This window comes from Catharus ustulatus, chromosome 12, assembly GCF_009819885.2.
Source record: "Catharus ustulatus isolate bCatUst1 chromosome 12, bCatUst1.pri.v2, whole genome shotgun sequence".
Taxonomy (NCBI): Eukaryota; Metazoa; Chordata; class Aves; order Passeriformes; family Turdidae; genus Catharus; species Catharus ustulatus.
Window position 1 is genome coordinate 19,146,743 of NC_046232.1, and position 25,721 is coordinate 19,172,463.

General features: G+C 38.1%; 1 protein-coding gene across 4 annotated transcripts in view; it reads right to left on the reverse strand.

Annotated features, from left to right (window-relative positions):
* The window catches only part of LOC117001742 (C-myc promoter-binding protein-like), a 48,630-nt gene that overhangs the window by 5,687 nt on the left and 17,222 nt on the right, over window positions 1-25,721 (reverse strand). For all 4 annotated transcript variants that reach the window (XM_033070223.2, XM_033070224.2, XM_033070225.2 and 1 more), the window contains 23 exons: window positions 24,967-25,205; window positions 23,031-23,097; window positions 19,969-20,027; window positions 19,186-19,330; window positions 18,453-18,628; window positions 17,900-18,000; window positions 16,098-16,322; window positions 15,707-15,852; window positions 12,559-12,692; window positions 11,601-11,736; window positions 10,878-11,084; window positions 10,657-10,785; window positions 10,251-10,395; window positions 8,315-8,434; window positions 6,709-6,849; window positions 4,776-5,869; window positions 3,761-3,971; window positions 2,971-3,065; window positions 2,054-2,229; window positions 1,788-1,934; window positions 1,143-1,353; window positions 645-899; window positions 54-171 (listed from right to left, as the gene is read on the reverse strand). In XM_033070223.2, coding sequence (XP_032926114.1) covers window positions 54-171; window positions 645-899; window positions 1,143-1,353; window positions 1,788-1,934; window positions 2,054-2,229; window positions 2,971-3,065; window positions 3,761-3,971; window positions 4,776-5,869; window positions 6,709-6,849; window positions 8,315-8,434; window positions 10,251-10,395; window positions 10,657-10,785; window positions 10,878-11,084; window positions 11,601-11,736; window positions 12,559-12,692; window positions 15,707-15,852; window positions 16,098-16,322; window positions 17,900-18,000; window positions 18,453-18,628; window positions 19,186-19,330; window positions 19,969-20,027; window positions 23,031-23,097; window positions 24,967-25,205 — 4,477 coding nt within the window. The remainder of the gene's footprint in view (window positions 1-53; window positions 172-644; window positions 900-1,142; window positions 1,354-1,787; window positions 1,935-2,053; window positions 2,230-2,970; window positions 3,066-3,760; window positions 3,972-4,775; window positions 5,870-6,708; window positions 6,850-8,314; window positions 8,435-10,250; window positions 10,396-10,656; window positions 10,786-10,877; window positions 11,085-11,600; window positions 11,737-12,558; window positions 12,693-15,706; window positions 15,853-16,097; window positions 16,323-17,899; window positions 18,001-18,452; window positions 18,629-19,185; window positions 19,331-19,968; window positions 20,028-23,030; window positions 23,098-24,966; window positions 25,206-25,721) is intronic.

A 25,721-nucleotide genomic window follows, 5' to 3' on the forward strand; every position in this document is an offset into this window, starting at 1 on the left:
ATGAGAATTGTTCTTAAAAAATTCCACCAAAATCCGCAAGAAACAGAACTTACTCTGAGCATTCCACAGAATATACAGAGGTTGCCTTGGATCCTGATGCAATTTCATGTTGTCCCAGAGCATCTGAATAAGAACATATTTACTGTCCTCTGACATACAGCTCCGTGGAATCTGAACAGGAGAATGCACAAAGGCATTTCAATAAAAAGTCATGACAAAGGAGCTCTGTATTTAACATGTATCTGCACATCTCTAGGTCTCATGGTAAAAAGCTTTGCTATTAAAACTGTGTACAGACTGTGACCTGAACTTTCAGTGACACAATCCTAAAATCTAAACGTCTTCCTTCTACTGCTCAGCTACTCAAACAGCAACAAGTGACTAGCAACTTATCCTCCTTGAAAGTGAGGATCACAAACTGCAGTGGGATGAGTAAGAGCTAAGCACCAGCCCCCCACAAGGACTGCAGAGCACATCTTTCAGAGTTTTGAATATCTTCCCTCAGCTAACACATTCTTTACCAATTCAGGACTGGGCTCAGCATAGTGCAAGACATTTCTAAGAGCTACTGAATCATGTAATGATTTCCTATATGGGCAAACAGCCATTCCTCATGTGCCAGTGTTTCCTATCCAATCCCATACCTTGGAGTTCTTATTGCAGTGCTCAGAAGAAAGTATTAATCCTGGTAAGTTGCTGGGCAAGTCCAAGCGCCTGAAATACCACACCAAATTCCAGAACACGATGGGATGATGATCTACAAAGTCTGCTACTGTTATGGCATGATCCCCTTCATTTTCAAGTAAGCTTTCAAGCTCTTTCCACACCACGAGAGGACTGAGGTAAGGAACTGTTATAGGATCAGGACTAGGCAAGCGCCACTCCAGGCCCAAGGAGTCCTGCAGCAACAGAAAAAATGCCATTAATTGTAACTAGTGGAATGAGTGTAACTGTCTTTACAAGGTCTTAGAAATGCTTTTGTTCCCTATGACACACAGCAACATCTAAAAGCTCCAGCTAGCATTAGTTCAAATAACACAATCTAGCCTTTACTGTAATCTAGGAAGGTTAATGATGTTACACGTTTCTCTAATCTATGGCAAACATGAAAAAATGACTTTTAAGGTAGAAAAACTACACACTGTTGGTCCTTGCAAAGTAGCAGGCAGGCTACCAGTAGGAATGATATGGCTGATCTTCTGGTTTTCCTTCTCATCTTCTTCCAAAGGACCAAATGTACTGATGCTCCTTGCTACAGGGTGACTTGTACATTCTGACCCAGAGGCATTTTGCCTTCTTCCTGAGGGGATCTGGATACTTCTGGCATAAACATTGTCATGCTGCTTAGATTTGCTAGAGGAGAGGAAAAAAAGAAGAAAGAGTCTCAGCTTTTTGTTTTACTCTGCTCCAACATGTACACAGAAATAAACTGGAAATAATGGACCTGACAGTTTGAATTCTGCCTTGATGGTCACCACACTCATTCATGTTACAGTACAAGTTTTATTCCCTCCTGCACTGATGATGAACACATGTCCTCAGTTCATAAAACTTGCAGAATTACAAATACCAACATGAATTTTTATATTAGGGATGAAATGCTGTGTTATCAGGTAGAGAAAGCATGATGTGGCCAGCTGAGAGAAAAGGGAGAGGCAGCAGAGAGATCCTCTCTCAAAGCAATCTCTCCTCTTTGAAGATTAGAATATAAATTTATTTCAGTTGATTAAAATACACACATATGCACAGAAAAGCTGAGAATTTCCAGGCAGGAAATGCACATTTACCTATTTGAATTGATATCTTCTTGGACAGACATCAGGGATGTAGTGAGGCCAACAGTGCCTGTGGTGTTACAGGACTTCCCACTCTGATTGGAGGAAAGGGATGGCAACTGCATATTTTCTGTAGAAGGGCTGGACTTCAGAAAATACCTGTAGGAAAAGCAAAAGCTTAGCATTATCCAAAAAACCTCCAAAATAGCTAAATCCCAAACAAAAGCACTTCCCAACAGGAGCATTTAAATGGAGGTAAAGTCAAATACTGTGATTACCGCCCAGGCCGCCGGAGATCTCGGATTTCTATGCTTAAAAAAGGCAGAAATAAATTGCCACAGAAGGGACAGGTGGTGTTGAGGTTTGAATCATCTGCTGTCCAGCCTGCCATGATTTCTTCATCATGAACCAAACAGTCACAAGTGCGACACCGAGAGCAGCTGGAGATGAGGACCTGCACAGGGCAGAACAGAACCCACTAGAACACACAAAACTTCTGTGTCACAAAGCACCTAAAACTACAGCCAAAATCTCAGCCCTTTGCTGAATATTCCTCCCACCTGCAGACAAGTTCATCCTCTTATTGCTGCTCAGATTAAAATCAGCCAGTTGTTTAATAATATTTCTATTAACAAGAACACGTTATCGGTAATTTGCAAGAGTAAAAGAATATTTATGCAGATAATTTATCATAAATTATGATTAGAATTTAACACACTTTTGTAGTGACTGTCAGTATTATAAAAATGGAAAAAAAAGATGCAAATGAGCAGTCATTAACCTAAATCCAGGGGGGGTGTGGAACAAAGAGCCACCCAAACCAGCCTAACAGTGAAAAGAAAAGTGATCTTATTAGAAGCTACACCAAGAAATAGTTCTCTCTTCTGTGCTTTTAAACATCCAGTGCTACTTCAGACTTGGTATTTTCACTTAGAACAAATTTATCTCAACAAGGGATTTATATGCCTCAATTCAATTGCATCCAATAGCAAACTCCTGAGAACTGAAGCTTTAAGGCCCAAAAGATGTGACTAAAAGACCTTTCTAGAGCAGGATTTGAAATTAAATCTACTTTGTGACAAAAATATCCATCTTTCAGTATTTTAGTTTGAAGCTTTGAACTTTCCCAGAGATACAGATAATATTCAGGTTTAAAGACACATGCTCCAAGTCCATCAATTAAATCATCCTGTACCTCCATGGCATAGTTCTGGAACACACTGGTACTGCTGGTGCTGCAGGAAGACACCAACTCTGATTTGTCAGGTAAAGGGAACTTGGAAAGAGAACCTGTTAACAGAAGAAACCCAAAGTACAAGTTATTCAGAAAATGCATTTTTAGCACCCTGCTTCCCTGCTCAAACAATACTGCAGTTATAATAAAATGTGTGATGGAAGATGCAACAAATGAGAGACACTGGTACAGAACTGTGGAGTGTGAGGCTGCCATCTGCCCAGCACCAACCAAGGCAAAAATAAAAGTTACCAACAAACAATTTCCATATGTTCCATATGTTTCCAAGCTGGTAGCTTGGAAACAAATTTTAAGCAATTCATAGCCACACCTTCTGTGTGAACAAAAACTAGAGAAGGACAAGAGGTGCTGTTTGTAACCCAAATGACACCAGAAAGTGACACAGTCATGACCAATTATCCAGTACAGATTAAAAAAAAAAAAAATCTACAGTCTGGCTGATAATCAGCTTCAACAGTGGCTTCTACAAAAATTATAATTAAAAAGTATTTTTACTACTTTTAGAAAATAGAACCTTAATGTGAATTAAGGTGTTCACATGAATATTCAAGGACTCAAAGTGTTTCCTATTTGAGTAGGAGTTTTCAGGTAGCAAAAGAAAAATTTATTTCTTCCACAAAAAGGACTAATGACTAGGGTGATCCTAAACTGAGAATTATGAAAGAACAACTTGTAAAACTGGAATGTTTTTGTTCAGATTGATGAATGCCATGCAAAAATTGTCTCTTACCACACTGGTCAAATTGCTTAGCTGAGCTGTCATGGGAAGTTGAGCTTTCCAGGCTTGTCTTGCTGATGCTAATTCCCTTAATTTCTGATGTGGTGTTCTCCTGAGGAGAAGCACTTTCAAAATCATTGCAGACATCTTCATCAGTGAGAGAAGTAGATTCTGAGTCCAGAGCTCCAAGAGATGAAACACTTGCTCGGTCTGAATTTTGATCCTGAGAAAAGAAAAGCAGTTCAAGTGAGAAAATGAAAGGAAAGCAAAAATATTAAAAAAAATAAAGGGGCAGCCTTGTTTTACACAGTAAATTCCAGAAATGACCCTCCCTGCTTGGAGGATCACAGACCTGTGTTCAGAACTGATGCAAGAAAGGCAAGTCTCACTCTGGGTTAACCAGCTACACCAGGATTCTTTTTTAAAGATTCTCCTAGCAAAAATAATTAAGTGAAATCATAACCATTATAACCACAACCATATATAACCCATAACCATTTTAATCCTGTAACTTTTCACCCCATTGCTACAAGAATTATCAGAAGCTGCAGGAATACATTAGGATGGACAAGGCAAGTGTCTCTCTTCAAACCCAAGGTCTGGGAACAAAAGCAGTTTTGGTCTGAATTGGTAGCAGCAAACAACATTCTAACAAATGAGCTCAGATCAAAACTAGCTTTAAATTATTTTGGCAACTGATACAACCAGATTTCCCCTTACTCATAAAAGCAATAAAGACTCTAAACCAGTATTTGTTTATTTAAGTGTTTCTTCTTTAGGTTAAAAAGGGAAGCCAGAGCAGTCTTTGTTCTGTCAACACACTTCTTTTCTCCCATTAAATATATTCAGAACCCAGCCAGACTAAAAATTTATTCAGGATGATAGAATTAGGATTCTGGTATATCAAACATGATTAAAACAATTTAATGTTCATGGTCCACAATGAAATAGATTCATCACATGTGAGTCAGTAATTAAACTTTTACAAAGTCTTTCCCTAATGTATAGGATCTTAATAAACATTTACCTTTGCAGATGCAGCATACATTGCAAATTTGGAGTACCACTTGCTTGCTTTCTCTGCAACCCCTTTCCCAGCAGAGAACATGCTGCTCTTCAGAACATCAAACTTGGGAGTGAGCAGGGTGTCCAAGTTGAAGGATGGTGATGACACAAGTGTCAATGCACTGCCTGTGTCCTGGGGCTGCTCCTTGGCTGGGCTGTTGGGGGAATAAGCTGGGGAAGACCAAAGTCTGTCCCTTGGCCTTTCCTCATTTTTTGAGTGGTAGCTCTTGGATTTGGTAAGACTGGGTGGCCTTGGGGAGTTTGGGGGAAGGCTGGACCTCCTACAAGGCTGGATAATGGTTGGGCTCCTTTTATTGGCATTTCTGTCATCAAAGGGTTTTTGCAGCTCAATGCTTGGGGCACGACTGGACAAAGGGCTGCTCATGTTGTTCATGTACATGACTATTTCTTCAGCTAAATCTCTTCTTGCAGATGGAGTTGAAACACTTCTGTCATCATCCTCCTCCTCCTCCTCTTTCTGCTGCTCTGTCTCAGCAACCAGCAGAGACAATGGATCAAATCCAGTTTCAACATCTGTTTTTTCAACTGGCTTTACTGGAAAGCTGCTCTTTCTTTGCAACCTTTTAGATTTTTCACTGGAAGTTTTCACTGCTGTAGGTGTTTCAGGTTCTGCATCCAGGTCTTCCAGATCAAAGATAACAGGAGACTCTGTTTTATCTGTAAAACTGCAATCAAAAGCTGCATCTTCATCACTGGATTCTTTCTCCAGGCTTTCTCTCTTAGAATCTAAAGAGGAAGATCTGATATTAAGAGTTTTTGGCCTTATGCTTTTCTGTAATGCACTAGAGAGAATTTTGGCATCAGCTCCCAGTTTTTCAACTATTTCTCCAGGGTTTGCCTCCTGGTTGATTCTGTTCATCATGAGTCCCACTAAGCCATCTCCACTCAGGTTCCTGCTCCTGGTGTCCCATGGCATCTCCCTTAAGTCAGCTTCCACTGCACTTTTATGTCTCTTTCTTAAGGATTTACTTTTTATAAATTCTGCTTCATTGGCATCCTCAAAAGATGATGTAAACAGCAATCCTACAGAACTCTCTGAAAAACAGATGGAACAAGGTGCTTTAATTGTTGCTGTAGAAGAAAACTAAATGAAAGTACAAAAGAATGGAAATTTGTCTCATCTTTCAAACATTTTACAACACAGAGTTGGGATTCACTGTGTTGTGCTAGAGGCTGAAATGTTGAGCTGACTATGGTCATAACTTTTAGGAAGGGATAGAGAATAAAACACTTAAAAGGAGTAAAATCATACAACATAAAGAGCATTTTGAGAGACATCAAGTCTCAGCTGTATTTCCCTCTTTAGGAGACATTGCTACAAGGTTTGAAAGCTAAGGATAGCACAGGTATCAAGGAAATTGCAAAAAAAGCATCACTTTCTAACTTAATGATTTAGAAATAGAGCCAATAAAAGGCATTATTGTCAGAGAAATCTCCATTGTTTTGCCAGAGCACAAAGATGCAGACTTTAAAGCATATTGCAATATTTCAAGCAAGTTGGCAGTATTGTAATGACCACATCTGACATTACTAAAGACTCATGAAAATGACTGAAAGTGTCTTTTTAATTTCACTCCTTGTCCATCCTGGAGGAATTAATTACTTGCTGGAGACCATAAGAAAAACCCCAAGATTTTGGTGTTTTGTAAGCAGATGTTACCTACAGCAAAAAAAAATCTGGAAATGCAGAATATTCCCATGCATCTTCCTGACACAGCATATGCTGCTCCAACCTAAACTCCCTCCCCCACCTTTCATCAGCCACTGCTGTTACAGCAATAAAATACTGCAAGTTTAATGGACAACACAACTTGGGAACAGTGCTCAGAACTAATTAATAACAAATCAGACAAATGTATTTTCCCTGCACTCACCCCTGCTCCCTTCTGCCACGGAATTGTCAACGGTGCCGTTGAGGCGCACGATGCTGGACGTGGCTTTGTCACTCCTGGAGTTCTGGTAATTCAGCTTGGGCAGGCAGTCCCCACTCCCTTTGGTGCTCTCCACTTCAGACACTGCAGGTAGAAAAGGACAGAGTTTTGTAGAATCCAAGAACAACCCATAAATCAAGTCCCCATTACCTGCTGGACACCTCAGACAGGATTAAGTGACCCCTTGCTGCACCCATCCCATGATGCACACTGGCTGACATCTGCCTGGGCAGAGGTTTGCACTATGGAAATTTAGCTCCCAGCATTGTTCCAAAAGCCAGAAGTTCCATAACCTTCTTACAGAGCCCAAAAATCATTCCAAAACACATGGTATTTTTGAAGATTAAGACCACTGTTGTTCATTTGCATAGAAGAGGTGCAAGAGTATTTTTCCCCTGCCTTTGCAAGAGCTCAGCTTCCCACAGATCTCATTTCCTCCAGAACTACACAGGAGAAATGAAGCAAATGTGAATATTCATATTCAACTCTTTTAGATATGACACAGATTCCATTGCAGGTGACCACCCAAACCAGAGAATTACTTCTCTCAGGGATTTCAGGCAACTTCGGTATTATCATGTTGTTTCCAAAAGTGCAAAATGTTTTAGCCCATCATTATTATAGAGCACCACAAATGTCTTAATCATGGTCAAAAGTAAAAAATTAGGCAGAATTCACATTTTTTGCATCCTCAAAAGTTTTCTTAAACCTAAATAATTTCTTACATGTATGTTCTTGTAATCATGAGTAAGACACCTTTTCAAGCTAATTGAAAAAAAAATTACTAGTGCTAGAAGGAAGATTGTGGTGAAAACACTGAAGCAAATTATCTAATCCCATATTTTCCCACACTTTCATATCACTTCACAATGGGATAGTTGACCCAAATAGTAGGAGAAATCCCACTAAAAAATTTAAACAAAAAATTTATATTACTAGGGAAACATTTACTAAGAAGGGTATTTTCCATGAATATACATGGGAATCTGTAGAACTTATATTTTTACTACACAATCTCATCTTCTATGTTCTTCCATGAAGTTGATGCTGCTCAACTGCAGTTGAAGGAAACAAGAGCAGCAGATGTAAAACCTGAAGAAAAAACCCTTCCCATTCTGATGCATCTCCCAAACTATGAGAATTCCAAGAAGCTGGGTAATTTAGACCTCTCAGACTTGCAAAATTTCAGCTGCTCTCCTCTTACAGGATTTATAAAGAAACCAGACTGGTAGAAAATGCTTTTCTGTAGATTATGCCTATGAGGCAATTTCATTTTTTTTAAAAGACAAAAACATTAGGCTATAATTATCATTAAGCCTTTATACTCCCATTATCACTTATTTGAAACATCAGAGAAAAAAGAACTGTAATTTTCCAAGTGAAACCATTAGACATCCAGAAAATTACACTTAGAGAAAGAACTTTAGGCAGTGGCATAAACTGGCATTATCACACACAGTCACTGAGGATTCAGCTGTCCCACTTAGCTTTTGCTGGAATCCTTATTTATCCCCACAGAAGCAGAGATCTGTGCTCATGAGATACGTACAAGAACTGGAGTCACTCTCTCTCTTGTCCTCCTTTTGTTCTTGGATGTCTTGAAGACAAGTTTTCCCTTGCTTGGTTTCTTCTTTGAGTGATGTGTTGTTGGCAGTGTCTGAAAGTCCCCCTATCAGTGCAGAGCAACATCAGAATGAAGACAGTTAAGGTATTTAATAGTGTGACACTGTTCAGGGGAATAAATTGAATAACAACAGTAATTCAAAGGTCTCTTATCAAGAACATTCCAATTAACAGTGAACATTTTACCACCAAAAGAAAGGATAAAAAGGATTGGCTTATTATAGTACAAACACTGAAGTGATGCTTTAGAGGATGAAATTAAAGAGGTAATGGGCAACATTTCTTTTTAAATATTCAACTAAAGCACTGTTTGACTTAATTCTGTTTTCTGAATTATTTGATCAAAAGGTCACATCTTTTCAAGAACTCCAAGAGGCATCTAAACATGGCTTCATTTTACTGTAAAATGTTTCTCAAAAGCATTAATATTAACAGACATGTTAATGCATGTGATTCTCATGGTTATACTCTAGAGAGTAAAAAAAAAATTAAACAATGCAGTGGCAAACATGAGTTAATCTGCAAAACTAGCTTAAAATAAAAATAACCATCATCCCAAACCCCCCTGCAAACATTCAAGCCACTCATCTGGTCATTCTCAAGCCAGAACACTGCTCAGGTTTAATGAATATGGTCTCTCTCCAGGATCAAGAGGGTCCAACATAACTAAAATTTCTTTCCCTGTTTTCCCTAAAAAGGCTGCACTGAATGGTTACAGACAGGGTAAAAACCTTGTTGCTATGGCAAAGATAAGAAAATATTCTGGAATTTATGGAAGACATTTTTTGGATTTCCTGAGGACTCAGCACACATTCCAGCTATGAGATTTCCTACAAAGCAATCTTGAAAAATCAGATTATGTCAAATACTATTAATTATATAAGTGACAGTTATTTCATTAAGGATTATTTACATGGTCTGAGTTGCAACCAACATTGCTAAGCTCTTGTACAGTGCTTTGCATGGCTGGCTTTCAATAAAGTGGTTTATTAGGAAGCCCAGCTTCATGAAGAACAGACAGAAATAAAGAAGAATTGTTCAAGGCCATCCATAAGGTTAATGATAGAGCCAGAAGCAGGCCTGGAGTCTCTGGGGTCCAGAAATAATCTAGCCATAAGGTCATCATATGTGTTGTTTGTCAGGGTAAAGATTTATTTCTACACATTTGGAATCAAAGAACAGCCCTGGATGGAAGGACTTTGAAAGCTGAGTCAGATGACCCACATACATTTATAAAAGTATGTTGTAAAGGTCTTCCAAGGTCAGCCTGAACTGAACTCAATGGATTGCTGCTACTTTACAATGCACTATTGTGCTTTACTACCAGGAAATTATAAACACCATGGAAAGTAGTACCTTTAAAAAATATCAATTACAGGCATGGCCATATGACCATTTGATGTTTTTACTGGAAATAAAAGGAAAGAAATTCACAGCCTAACATATTGTACTTATATTCTAGATAAAAACAAACATGATCACTGCAGGTGGTATGCAGAACCTGCAATCAGTACTGCAGACTCAAGGATTAGTTCTGGTTGCCTCTCAGCTAACATCAAATAAAAAAGGGGAAAATAAAGGCAAGGCTGGACAGAAGTTTCTGCCAATAATAAGACTGGTTATTGGATTAACTAGGATAAACATTACAAATTTCAGACTCATGAATAGCTGATACAATAAATAAATAGCACACTATTTCAGACTGATAGGCAAAAAGAAAAGACTGGTTTTTAAAACTTACGCAGGAACTATTGGGGTTTTTTTTCTCTAAAACAGATTTATCAAACTCCCAAAAGAAAGTTTATTTCAAAAACCTTTCTCATCGGCATGAAAACAAAACCAGAAGGATGTGAATACTTTACCAGGAACAGATGTATGTGCAGTGCTTGCTGGTGGCTTTTTCAATGCTTTTTTAAACTGTGCTATTCCCAGGACAACATTCCGTATTTTCATCCAGAGGAAGTAGCCACCTCGATTGCTCGAAGGCCAGGTGCTTTCCAGAACAGCCTGGTTTGGAAATATCACAATCAGGTACTCATCTTCAGGAACAGTCAGGTGTGAAAACAGGAGCTTAAATCTCAGACTGAGTTACATTGGCAGTAATACAGTAGATTTCTAAACCTCCAAAACACACAAAATGATTCTGTCTTGTTTCTTCAGCTTACAAGAAATGACAGAATCACACTTTAACTGCTCTGTTATTTTTCTCCCTCCTGTTTGCCTGGATAAAAAAAGCCCTTTTGTCTCCCCCACCTCTTTAAAGCATACCTTGTTGTAGTAGCCATAGGTGATGGCATTGGGGTCGATGCCAGCCTTCTGCATCTCAAAGAGCACCCTGACAGCCAGCACAGGCTGCCCATACTGCCCACACAGCTGCATGAGCACCCTGTAGCACACCTGAGAACAAACACACACCAGTGAGCCCTGGGCTGCCAGCACTGCCCCACCCTCGCACCCACGGCTCCTTCTGCACTTGGGGGCTCTCTTACCTCATCAGGTGGATCTATTTTTTTGGTGTGCATTTTCTGTAGCACATCATAGGCAGTTCTCAGAGCCCTGACTTTGGAGTGGCAGACTTTCACATAGGCAGGGAGGCAGATGAACCAGAGGCCGTAGCAGTGGCGGAGCAAACACCTGGACCACATCTGGGGGATGGAGGAGTACTTCTTTGCAATTTTGTGGGCAGATTTAATTTCCTGGAAAGAAACACAGAGATTATTTGTGTTTATATCTACATCACACAAAGCTGAACATGCATCATTATATCTATGGAAACTGCAACAATAATATTAACAATATTATAAAGTGGGAAAGGACATGAAAGCAGTGACAGTGATACCAAAAACAGTCACTGTGCAATATTCCACTGCTAAAACCTTGCATTTCTTGAAGTCTCTATTACTTGGAAAGTTACAGTTCCTCAAAGCCCTGGGCAGTGAAAAGCAATCAAGAAGTGGATGTGGAAAATTCATAGAGGACAGTGTGAAGAAAGGAGAAGGGACAGGCACAGCACAGCAAGCAACAACCTGTACAGGGGCCCTTGTAGGATATGGTGCAGGCAAGAAGCACATCCAAAGAACAGCACAGTGACCCTGCAGTCACCAGATCTGTGAAGAACCATCAGGCTGCAGCCACTGCCAGTCAGGCTTTACAGCCAAACTCAAGCTGTCCCCTTCCAAAGCACCTCACACTCCAGGAACAGCAGCAAGTACCTGTTTGGTTCTTCTGAACATTGGTGATGGGTTGTTGGGGCTACTGGCTTTTGAGGACAGTTTGTTATTTGGTGCTCTGAGAAATCCTTCAGGTCGTTCAAACAATTCTAGTTTTAATACTGGAAATCCATTATAGCTGGAAGAGAAATGTGTCAATTCTGGTAAGTTAGCTCCAAAGCAAACAGATCACATGATAGCAAAGACACAAAAGTAAACCTTTAACAACATGGTTGATAAAGTGGCTCACTAATCCCTCAGCATGGGTTCATGTGCTTGCACAAACAGTCTCAACCTGCTATTCAGGTAAGCAACTTCAATTGATAAATGTATTTACTGCCACAGCATTTTCTTTAATTAATGTGTCAAATGCATTAGTATTGATTCTAGTTAATAAAAGAATAATCTGTGTGGCTGAGTCCCCAGTGAGCATCACGTGACTGAGGTTTGTGAAAATCAATAGGAACAATATCAAACCATCTAAAAGATTAAATCAGATCAGATATAAAAATTTTTATCAGAATTAATGAAGAACCCAACAAACTCATCTGACATAATTACTAAATTAGTTTTCAATGACTCTTCGACATGCACTCTCTCTTTCCAAAGTGTATCTGCAGTTTGTATTGTTATCAGTAACAGCAGCAGGACAACAGACTGGGTCCACCAATATTAAAAAGTGTCAACAGCCAGCACAATGTAATGTGATCACTACCACCTTTATCAAGTATTACTGCTTCTGTGTGTACACACACAAAATTAAGACCTCAAAAGAACTGGCCATTTCACACACACAAAATTAAACTTCAAAAGAACTGGCCATTTCACACACACCTTTTACTTGTGCAACCTAAAGGAACAGGAAAAATCTCTTCTTCCTGACCCTCACAAGAACCTAGAAATTCAACTCTATGAGGGCAGCTGTTAGGATTTTGGCTGGCATCCTGCTGTGTTAGGCTACCTGTATTGTAGAGGGTGCTCTTCCCCATTTGGCAGATGAGGGATCTCAGGGGGTGTTATGAAAACTGTGTGCTCACTCTTGTAGGACTCATCCAGCTCAATAAGTCTTGTTTCCCCAGTTTTGTCCATATCTACCTGGAGGAAGAAGTTAAAAGAAAAAGTAGTTACCAGAGGCATTGTATTTTCTGCTGTTAACAGCTGTGTGATCAACAGCACAGAGTCTGTACTAGCTTCAAGGAACAGCATCTTAAATGCAAGGACACCTTGCAAATTTATAGTAACAACAACTGTTGCATTGGTTTTGTGAGCTTCACCCCAAGCCAATAATCAGTGTTTAATAGTAGAGTGTGAATTGTCTGTTTTCAGGTAAATATTTTAAGACACATGTAGAGATTAATCCTTCTGGACATAACCATTTCCAGAACTATGTTTCCTACTGCAGCAGTAACTTGAAATTTATTTTTAAATATAAAAATAAGAGCTATTTTCCCCCTCTTTTAACCACTGAAAACAATACCAAGCTTTATCAAATTGACTGATGCATACCAGCACTATCCCCAATTGCAGTCACTTACACAGCACTTAATGCCTTGATAGTTTGCAGAGACTGCAGGAACACACCTGCACTCCCAGAGAATGGAATATAAATGTGTGACCTTACTGAAGTTAAAGGGAGACAGGCATAGCTTTGTTTTTTTAATATTAATTACTTAAATGGTTTGAATGGCAACCAAATGGCAGAATGCTTCAAAGAAATGAATAAGCAACCTGTGGAACCCAAAAATGCATGTTTTTTATGCCTTAAGAGTTTGGAAACAGAGTTCATGTATAAAAAGAAGCACATTCCACAGTTCTCTCCCCCTCCAGTGAGGTGCAAATATATCAAGTAGTTTCAGTAAAATTCTTGAATATTTAAAGTTTGATAAACATACAAAGAGGTGTCCTTAATTACACATTTTGCTGCATGAGACAGATGGAAAGCATTAGCAAATTGAACCAGCCAAGTAGCAAGAACATATGGCTCCTGAGAAGCAGCAGTAAACGAAACCTTACTTGCAATTTAAATACTTCTAAGGATGTAAAAATCCCACAGCTACAAGTTTTACCAGTGAAATATAATAAAACCAGTAGTTTAAATGTGTGTTGAATTGAGGTAATTTCTGAATTCCTTGAAAAATGAAAACTTGTGAGACAATTACACTGTATCTTTCAGTTGACAAAATGGGCAATCAATTACAATCTGCTGCTGCTGTCTGTGAGCAAATAACATAAAAGAGATTGCTCTTCATCTTAAACTATTCTCACAAATTATTCAAGGCAGGGATTAGTTGATATTTTATAGATAACTAATTTCACAGTACATAAATTTTGTCTCAAGCCAGTAGGCTCTAACTACCCAGAAGAAAGCACTGTATCACCTTTCAACTCATGACACCACTCATCCAAAACCCTGTCAGGTACTGGTTCACCCAATAAAGGATTAAAATATAAATACTGGCTTTACTGGAATAATTCCATTTTGATATCTGGTCTTGGCTATAGCTCTAGTTGGTACAGCAGTCTTTGGTATACTTCCATATTTTGACTCTGTATGTTACTGGTAAGAACAAATTAGGGGAAAACCAGGGAGGGGAAGTAGGAAAGACAAAAAACAAATATGTAATTGTTCAAAGAAATCTTACACAGAACCTGCTCCCTCATGTCAGTGAATACCCAGTTTCACAAGCAATTCTAAAGCCATGGCAAATCCTAAAAGCATTGCAATGCCAGTGCCTCAGTTTCCCCACAGTTATCCCTGGCACAGAATTCACTGTCCCATTAATAAACTGAATAAAATCCTCACTGCCAGTAATGGAAGCTGGAGAAGTGTACATGCATTCTGGAAAATTTGTTCTCACCAAACTGTCATGAGCATTTTTTATAGTGGAAAGAAGCTGTCCAGGGCATCAAGCAGTAAATACCTGGCACTAGAACAGACAAGTCTCTGTTTCAGCTGTACAAATGGCTACTTAACCTTTTCTAAAAGGTGAGAGCTCCAACAGCTCCACAGATTATTTGCAGTCTCACAGTAACATCAGCAACCTAAGCATGACTTTTTTGAAAGAGATGTCTGAGTTCCGAGACAAGATAACTTTAGTTTAGGGCATCAACTTCAGCACCCTCATAAACCATTCTGTAAAATGAAATGCAACAGATAGAATTTGACACTTACACAGTCATTGCATTCTGAATAAACATCCTTTTTAACAGCAGCCAGAGAACTAAAGTGCAGCACAGAGGAAACCAAGTGCAGCTCAGCAGGTCACTCACTGGGGTCTATTTCTGTCTAGCAGAGCTCCTGTTTCATGCACAAGCTGGCACATGGCAAAGCAAGAACTGCATGTTGAAGGGTTTCTAACACAGCTATGGGATTGACTCAACATTACAGAAATGTTTGTAATTAATTCAATTCACAAGCCATCAATACCTGCAAGTCATGCTATAGAACTGGAGAACAGTTTTGAAAACTGTTACTACTAAAATATTGAGACCAGCAAAAGCTATAAAAAGCATTCAATATTATACTATGCTTTTATATTTCTCCCAAACTTCACTGTTTTCAGACTTCTTTTCAAAACATCTCCTTTTAGCTCTTCTGCACTTCCATGGAAAAATCAGTCATGAGTAGGAATTGCGAACAGCAGTTACATGGAACAAACAGCAGGTGACCTGCTTTCCAGGAAATCCCAGACAACTGCACCCTGCTAAAACAGCAGTGTCCCACTACAGAGTGGGACAGGTAGCCAGTAAGATGACACCAAGGTGTGGAATTTCTTATAATACTCATAGAAAAAGGGATATAAGATTCTGGGTTATCAGTTCAGTCCTCCTTTCTGCACTTCTTACAACAGGCCAGTATTACAGAAGTTTACATACCAGTGAAAATTAACACCTCTAATTTGTTCTCATGATCTTTTATTTACATTCAAGGATTTGAAGTAAAAAAGGGAATGAAGCCAAACAAAAAAGGAAAATGGAAGGCTACAATAATGAGAAAACAGGGAAAGCAAAACCAAGTTTGCATTTCAAATACATTCTGGTTGTACTTTTTCAGAGGAGGTAGACAACAGTAGATGTTAAACACTGTATGCACACCAAGACTTGCTTACTTTATCCACACAGTCATCAAAGAAGGCAAGGCTGGCATCCTTGTCACTGACAAAAGAGCATTCCTCAATGAAGCGAATGAACATCTGGGTTTTGGTCATCAGGGTGTAGAACTTCTGATGGGAACGGTCCCTGCTCTTCAGGAAGCCTGCAAAGTGCAATCAGCAGCGTTGTCAGAGTGCCCAGAATAAAAAGCCCTGACCAGAACTCAGTGTAAGTTCTCCTTATGTGCAAAAAGCTTCCTGTCGTCTTTGCCACTATTGTGCAATTTCATCTGTACTTACATTTCCCCCACCATTTACAACACTAACAAGCAAATGTTCCTATTCTTTAGATAAAAGAAAATAAAAAATAATAAATTAATACACACAACACAAGTTTATAACTTTTCACCTTGTAGTTCAAAGAGAGAACTTGCATCTGTGGCTGTTTCAGAGGGTGCCTCTGTTATTGGCCTGAGATAAGACCTGTAACCTTTTAAGATTGAAGCCATGAAACAGAGAAATGCTTCCTGGATCTCCAAATCCAATTTCTCCAAATGCAATTTCTTCCCAGAATTAAAATCATAATCATTCATTGCAAATTCCATGAATGCATCTTCTCTTGGTCGCTGTTGCACTGTGAACAAAACAATATTACAGTCTTTTGTTTCCCCCTCAATATTGGCCAAAAATCTTCTCTTACTAGATTCAGTGATTACTGAACTCCATTACATTTGAAATAGGTTAAAATATACCCAAATTTAATCAGGATATGAGACAATGGATTCAGCTTGACCTTCTGTACCCATGTATTTGTGGATAACACCCAAAGCAGGATGCACTGGCCTGGCCAGCACAGGAGTTACTACAGCAACAGAACCAGTGTGGAAAGAGCTTTAAAAAACCCTCAAAGGTTTGTAAAACCATGTGAAAATTTAGACAGAAGCTGATTAAAGAAGCATATTTTCAGGACAAATACATGGATGGGATGTATTTTTTTTTATTGTGTTTTTTATTTCAAAAAGCAGACAATGCACACTAAACACTGACAGACACAGAAAAATCATCACTCAGAGGCCAAGTGGAGCCATTAAAACACAACACTGCAAAATGCTACTAGAGACAAAATGTGGCTCCAGTAAAACCTGTATTCTTTAATGAAGTGTGTGTACCAACATTTTAAAGGCATCAGAACTCCAGCTGAGACTTCACTGCTGCACACAGTTTGATAACATTCTAATAATGTCTCAGGAAAGTGAGAGGATGGTTTCATCACTGTCTTTCCACATCATATAATTACAGCCAACTTTACCTCGATAGCATTTTTAAGCAACCTACTCTGTAATAAGATTTAAGTTCACTACCACTCTATTTTTACATACAGAACATAAGGTTTAGAATATTTTCTAAAAAAGCCCTTGTAGAAAAATGTATCAAAATTCTGAAGCATCAGATAACTTTCAACATCCATCAGCTACACACTTCTTTGTGCAGCACATCCCAATAACTTTGTGTTTCTATACATTCTAATCAGGACACAAATTCTTGTGACCTCAATAGCCAGGAATTTGTAAACAGCCTTTAAAAAAAAAGTGCTTTTTTTAATGAATTTCACTAAAACCACCCCATCCATTTTTCTCACATCAAGGTTCAAAATACCTTGCTCTGCAATATTCGAGGATTCTATCAACCACCAATTTTTACTTTGAGATGCCCAGTAATTGTGCCTTACATTTAAACCCCTAATGTTTAAAAAACACTTGTCATTTCCATCCTAAATTTTTAGGTGAGGTACTATTATCTTGAGTATCAAAGTTATTCCAATTTCAGTTGTGAAGACATCAGCAAACTTTGAGCAGACTTTGAATATGGGAAAAAAAAAAGCCGTTATTAGGTCCTGGTCTATTCTTTGCTTTGCTTTCCTATTCCCTTCTCATAGAAGCTCTGCTCTTTTTTTGTATGAGGCTAACATTAATAGGACAGGACATCTATTAAACACTGCCCTCATATATATGTGAACTCTCCTCTGTCCCAAAAGTCCCCAAATAGTTTTTAATCTCTGGATTTAGAGCACAGATTTTCCCTTTCTGTGAAAATAAATGTTTAGTGGAACTGATAACTTTAGAATATAATTAATTAGCTAGATTTATGTGTTTTTGTGGCACACTGAGCCCAGTGTAAAGTTTACTAAGTACTATGTACTTTCCCACTCACATTCTGCCAGTTGCTGATATAAAGTATTTAACGTGTTCATCAGATTTTTACAAGGTTTCTTTGGTAAGATCTTCCATGCAATAGCTTTCTTGTCTCCAGTTCTGGAAAGGAAAAAAAAAAAAAAATCATACACTGGAATGTGTTCAGAGGATGTTCCATCCCACCAGAGAAAAGTTTCACTCCATTAAAACTGGACTGAGAAGGATTGCAAACCAAGTAACAAAGTCAAATTTGATTTACTGTGTGGAGATGTGATCAGAGGCACCCAAGCAATGCCCCATATTTCAGTGTGATGATTACACTGCCACACTCTTCAGCACTGAAATCAATCCAGTTACAACTCACCAGAGATGGATTAATGGTATTAAGCACCTGTTACTGCACCAGCAACCACCATACCATGTTCTGAGCTCTAATTACTTAAACTGGTATGGACAGAAAGAAATTAAAAGAAAAACTAAAATAACCTTCCAAGTTCTGCCAAAAGCCAGTTTTTGCTTTGAAAATAGGAAGCAGAAAAAAATTAACGGAGAAGAAAAACTGAGAAACTTACTGAGAAATTGTGTTGGTATCCAGGTCAACACAGCTGACATCAGGTGGGGGGTCATAGAGATCAAAGTATCTGGAATCAATTCCCACTATGAACGGGCAGGGGGCACTCAGCACATCTGCCAGGGCCAGGGGACACAGAGGAATATACGGGCAAGGCCAGTGGAAAGGGAAGATCATCTTGGAAAATGTGCAGAGACAAAAACACAGCTTAGACATGTGCAATACAGCCCATGCAAGAATGAATCACACTGTGCTAACTTCACAATTATTTAACATGGCAGATTGTTGTTACTGAGATTCTAGATGTAGATTGTTAATTAAAAACTGCATTAATTTTTCTAATGTTCAATTTGTAGGAAAAAACTCTTCAGAATCACAGATTGCACACAGCAGAGGCAGCAAACAATGCTTAGTGATGACAGGTAGGGAAAATCATGCATTTAAAATTCCATAGGAATAGATACAGTGCTAGTTGGAAAATCAGAAACTCTTATCTTAAAAGCACTGTGATGATCAAACACTTATTTACAATATTTACACAAAGAATCAACAGCAATTTATCTTCTATCTTCATAGAATAGCATTACAACAGCAATATTTTTCTTTCTAGTGATCTTTAATTCTTATTTTTAAGTAACTTTTAAGTTGGACAGCACTAATACTAAATCTAGATTTAATCTCAGAAGCATTCTCTCAGTCCTTTTGCAGGTGCATGACTAAAAGCTGGTACTTACAGACACCAGTGCCTCTGTCACACTGGTGAGGACAGAAGGTCGCAAGGAGTGGATGAGAATTTTATGTTCTGTCACAGCAAACACCAGCAGAGTCACTGCATTTTCAGGTCCTAAATTCTGAAGTAGTGTAGAAAACTTGCCACCACTGTTTACAGGGCATAAACACACTGGTGAATTACAAGGGACAGTAAAAAAATGAAATGTTCAATAATAAAATAAATGGAAATCTGCAAATCTTTCTTTTGGAGATTACTTGGTAGAATACTTGGCACACTTCACTGTCCAGTGAGGAATGGTTATTTCCCAACAGTAACCATGATTCCTTGAGACTTGACTCAGTCTAGACTATTTTCAAGACACAGGCATGACAATTTTTCTTTCTGAGAAGCAATTTACAGGGAGACAACATGTGTTTCTTTAATCAGCCTCCTGCACTGAGACAGGGAAGTCAAGACAGTAATAGAAATCCTTCAATTTCCTTTCAAAACAAAAACCCAAACTACCTTGGGAGTCCAGGGATCAACTCCTAGAAAGGGGATTTAATAATCTATATCCTTCCTCAAGAACCACTAAAATGATTTAAAAACCCCCACATGCATTGTTTAATTAAATGTGTATCCTTGTCAGAGTGCAGGTCTAATCACATCAATAAACTTTAGATCCACCAGCTTCCAAAGGCACCAGACAAGCTAAGTTATTTACACAATTGCAACTCAAAATACCAAATTTTTTGCATAATAAAAATCAGAATAATCTCACAATTAACAAGATACTGCTACTTGCCTCAGTGGGAGTGGTGATGACACAGGCTGGCTAAGAATCAGGTTATCATGTGGAGATAACTGGAAGAAGATTTTGAATTACATTATTTTTAATCTGAACTTGTGGAATTTCTAATAAATATTTCCAAACTATAACAAAGAACACTTAAAAATAATTCAAATGAAGCTGAATCTTGTATAGCCCAGTTGTGTATCACTCTGAGAAGTGCTGTGCAATGATATGCACCAGGATCTTTCAGCAAAAACTGGGCAAAGCATGATCTTCCTTTCTTGGCCAGAACTGAATACATTGCATATTCATAAAGAAGACTTTAAACTAGCTAATGCTGCAAAAATTTGAATATATTAACTGCTGAAAAATGAAGCCTTCTGTACTTTAAGGGCTTTGAGAACCCATAGTTCATGCACAGCTTTCAGGAGCTGGGGGGAATTCTTTCTGGATTTAGGGGTAAAAAAAAAGATAAAAATTCATAAAGGGGAGAGATGGCAGGTGATAATGTAAAGCCATATTTTCCTCAGAAGACACATGAGAATTAGGCTCTTGGCTGGTAGAAACTGCTCAGCTCTGATAAAATCTTTAAAATTTGCATGAGTTGAAGATGCAAGAAGATCCTATTAAATCACATTTCTTTCTTACAGCGACATGGCATCAAGCAGATCATTCCCACATCAGCATGAACAGGAAGACTCAGGTGAGTACAAGAATAGCAATAGACAATCAGTTTATCAAAGCCCAGCTGATGTTTTCAGCCATGCTAAATTCAGGGTAACAAAAAAGAAGTTGGTACAATCCTGCCTGCATTTTCTGCTGTATAAAAGCAGCAGTAACTCAGCCACAGGAACTTGTACAACTCAGCTGCAGGTTCAGACTGTTTTCAGTAACATTTCAGGTTTGAGTGTGTTTCACCTTAAATCCACTGCAGGTGACCAGGTAATAGAGGCCAGATAACAAGATTGATGACTTAGGAACACAAAGTCACCTAATGCTGTGCCTGGAGACCCACCAAACTCAGGGAATTCAGGAGAGCCTGCAAAGCTGTTTTCCCTGCATGCCTCACATCCCACTTCCCTGACAAATGTGGATGGCCACACCAGGCTGGATTTGTTAAGTAAGTCACCTTGGGACTCCCAGCACCATTAGCTCATTCAGTGGAACAATTCAGAGGACTCATTTTTTCAGCCTGGGGCAAACTTTCACAAACCACCCTCTGAAGCATCAGCCTGATGTCCCCTGACTTCTGTGCTTCAGCAAAAGCACACAAAGACAATCAAGCATCTATTCAAGGGGCACATCTCCCTCAGGCACAAGGGGCACTTATTGCCCCCAGTCCCCAGAGGGAGAAACATCACTCCACGTGCTCCTGAAGTTTGCAGGTTGTGATACATTAGCACAGCGAGCTGTGTGCAATGAGGGGATGTAGGACACAGAGTCCAGCAGATCTCAGGTCAGAAGGAACCCATCAACACTGGCAGCTGGGAAATGGGAACATTCCAGAGTGTTTTACTAATGGCTATCATTTCTTTGAGACTTAAGTTTAATTGCTTAGCAAAAGATTACCACATTTTCCATTAACAGCTTTCAGAGAGAAATGGAATCCTGAAAGTTTACCATTTTCAATGCAGGCATTTCCCACACTAATTTTGAGGAAAACTCTAAGGTACAATCACTTGTGATTTTATTCAGTGCAGTTTCAAACACAACTTAAGTCTCTGGAAGCAGCTGGAAGGAAGAATTTACTTACAGTTCTCAATTACCACTGCCTACTGTAAAAGCAGTGTTTTCTCCATCTGTACTATCAGCTCCTAAAGTTGTACTAATTTAATGCACAAAACATTTTGAAAATAAGGTATAACAGACATAATTTTCATATCTTGATCTTATATCTTGATCTTCAGACTACATTCCAGGATATAAACCCATACATACTCTGACAAAATTCCCTAAAATTTCAGACTAAGAACATTAAATGTTTTTTTCTGAACTCAATTACTATCTCTGTAAATAAGTGTTTAATGTTTCCTAGCACAAATATTTTACTGAATAAAAGCCCAAACAAGAAGTAAAAATGCTGTGTTTTGAATTGAACTTTAAAATCCTAAGAAAAGGTAGAGAAGTGCCAGATACAGTTTCAGTATAACTATTCTCTAATCCATTTCAGTAACAGTGATAAATATCACTCCTCTAGAATACACTAAAGAGGATTTCAATATTCAGTCCATGCTATAAAGACATAACTCAGGATTGTATTTGCTCTGAAAGACTTCACTACCATATGGGCTACACAATTAAGGCTCAGAAATGCACAGGGCTCTCCACATTTTATGTTATACAAGTAATAACATAGAATAGCATAATTTTGTAACTATTTAATAAAAGCCACGATTGGTAGAATACTATGCACAGAGCTCTCTTTTTTCTGCAATAAAAATTTTAACATGTCTCTACCTATTTCACTTCTTTAGGAGGAAATAAAAAGATTTATTAACACTTGAGAAGCCCTCAAGACCAGGATTTCTCCTCTCCTACCAACAGTGAAATTTCAAAGAGCAGGTAGCAATTCCTGGAATGATTTCACTCACACAGTCCTGCAGGCAGACAGAGCAAGGGCCACATTTGATAAAGGGGCAGTTACTGGGTGTGGCTCTTGCTCTTCTCACTGAGAGCACAAAGGCCTTTGGGAAGAGGGGCAGTCATGGATATCCATTTCACATCTGGTTTTAGTTTTATTGATTTATTTTACACTCAGCCTTTATACAGTAGCAAAACCCAGTACAAAAGCTATTGCAAAAGTCAGACCACATGCTGACTCAGAGTAGTTTCTCATTAATTTCTATATACTCTGAAAAAAATTTCTAAGCTCACTAAACGGCTTCTTGAAATAACTTACTGAACTAACTTAGCTAAACTGGAAACCATTTTTACAGATTTCGCACATTACATTCATTAATTTAGGAAAAAGAAATCCTGAGCAAAAATAATTTGAGCACAAAAGTTACATTTTCCATTTATTAGCCTGCTTTATCTTCACCTTAGACACAGTTATTAAAGAAAATTATGCTTACCTGCACAAGGATTCTTGGCCTCTGAGGGGATGGAAAAGGTACTTTATGCATGAAATGGGAAATGTGTCTACAGGAAAAGAAAAATACTGATTTAGTAGAAATTAAGCTTAAACTACTTCACCTCAAGACAATTTTGACAATAAGAGAAATTATTATATAAAAGTGGTACACACTTAGTCAGAAAACAGAGCAAAAAATCCCAGCACTTAAACCCTATTGGGATATTCTGGCCTTGAAAACTGATTTTTCTACTGGTCACAAGAAAATGGGAGGGGAGATTCTCTTTCAGAATACAAACTCTCTTTGTGAGATTGAAAAATTACAAGAAGATTTTTTTTTTTTTTTTCACTTGTAAAGTAGAAATATTGATGTTTGAACATCACAACTCCATTTTAAAATTCTGCTTCTGAGCAGAGTTTGAAATAGCAGTAAACCTCAGAGAGTAGAACTGGTGACTTGCAAAAAAATATTCATGGTTGAATACCAAGGAGAATCATTAAACTCATCCATTTTCCTCAGTTCTAAATAGAAAAAGTTATACAAAATTGCTGATGGAAAAGCTTTAAAGTTTTTTCACATACTACAAATACAGAAAGATGTTTATAGAATTTGACAAAGTTCTCAGTTCTGTGAATTGATTAAACTTCCACATGTTCTAAAAGTGTAATTCTACACAAGAGACTTGCATTTAAAAGTTACATGGGGTCAGTAAGAACCCATGGAAACAGGAATTCCATCCTAAACTCCACCCTATGGCACATACTTCAGCAGGATTTCTACAAATGTTACCAGCATGACACAGGCAACTACACTTGGAAGCAATTCAGACAAACCCACAAATAAGCATTGATTTGGGTTTTATTTTATTTTATTATGGAGATAGTGCCCAAAGTATGGAATGTGTCCCACAAGGGAAACAGCTGAAAATGTTCAGATGCATGCATGGTACAGACAAAGCTTTATCCTCATTAAAACAGCCAAAGGAAATAGGCTGGATACTACATTAGAAGCCTTTATTTAAATTATCCACAGTAAACTGACTAGTTTACAAATCAGAGAAAGTAGAATAAATCCATAAATCCAAACTGATGAAGCATTTCTCATATCTACTTATTTTATTCATCATCAAAAGTGAAAGCACCAAACCCCTGAGATTAAAAACAAAATAAATATATATATTTGTATATATATTTATCATCGGAAGTTTACACTATCAGAATTTTCAAACAAGTTCATTGATGTAAACTGCAATAATGAAGGGGATAAAAAACCACAAGAAATACTTAATCCACAAAGTATCCTGAAAGTTAATATTTAAGTTGAAGCAGAAAAAACCTTGATGTGCAATAAAATAGAAAAGTAAACAGTGTAACTGAAATCTGCTGCATTAAAAGATTACATTATCCTAGAAATGTTACATGGTGTTACATATCAATTAGAGGTATTGACCATTTCCTGGTGTAAGGATTTCCTCTGCATTTCATAATGTGAAATCATTTATGTGAGAAAAAAATTAAGTTTATTTATCACAAATAGAAGATAATTACTAGTGCAAAATATTCAATCTGCTTTATCATCTCTCATTACATTACAAATAGCATTTGAAAAAATGCAAATCTACTCATTTAGTTCTCCTAACTTGATGTGTGTAAGATTAAGAAAGGATTTATAATCTTGCTCTTTTTAATCACTATGGCTAAAGGGTGCAAAGCTAATTAAAACAGCTTTCAGAGACCTTTGCAGGCACTTAAATCACAAATAAAAATCTAGACTTTTTCAGGAATTAGGTACAGATACATTCATCAGAGGAGAAAAGTGCAGCCATTATATTTAATGTTTGATGAGTAAAGTAAAAAGGAGATTACAGGAAATTTAGAACACAAAACCCCCCTCTTATCAACTGAAATGACTGTTCTGAATTTTGGAAGTTACTTACTTCTCAATGGGGAGGACATGTGGCCCAGAAATGGAGTAACGGTACAGAAAGGTCAGAAACTTCTTGAAAGCATCAAAGAAAGGCCAGTGAGAGAGCAGGCAGATGCATTTATTGGTCTGCACTGTTCTGCACGTGTCCTTTCCCTCTCCAGCAGCTGCTAATCCCAGCTGAGACTTCTGTTTCTCTGTGAGGTTCTCCTCAGGATACAGTTCATAAAACTGAATAGCAGCACCATACACCTGCAGACACATGTGAGTGTGGGGTCAGTAACTCTGCCTCCATCTTCAAAGCAATCCAAGAAACCCCAAACACACAGAAAATCAAGTCTGTGCTACTGTTTGAAAAGGTAAATTAATGCATCATTTTTTTTGAAGGAATCCATTCTGGAATATTCTTATGGCTGTGAAAATCCAGACTGTCTATTATTTATTTAAAACATTTAATGTCATATGAGAAAGAAAGAGTAATTTACAAAACAATTTATTTGAGAGAAAAATAATGATTATAAAGAGTATAACTGCACTCAACTGCTCCTCCAATTGCCTTTAAAGCTATTTTAGGAATCCTTTACACACAACTCAAAGTCATATTCCCTGACATCCAATTTACTTTTTAGAACAAGTATGTGCATGCAAGGTCGTTTCCATGCTTGCAATAAAAATAGCATTACTTGCATGTATATGCAGCCCAATTTTAGAGCTCTCCAGTTTCCCAGGCTAACAGGAAAGCAGAGGAGCTCAGGTTTATGATCAACT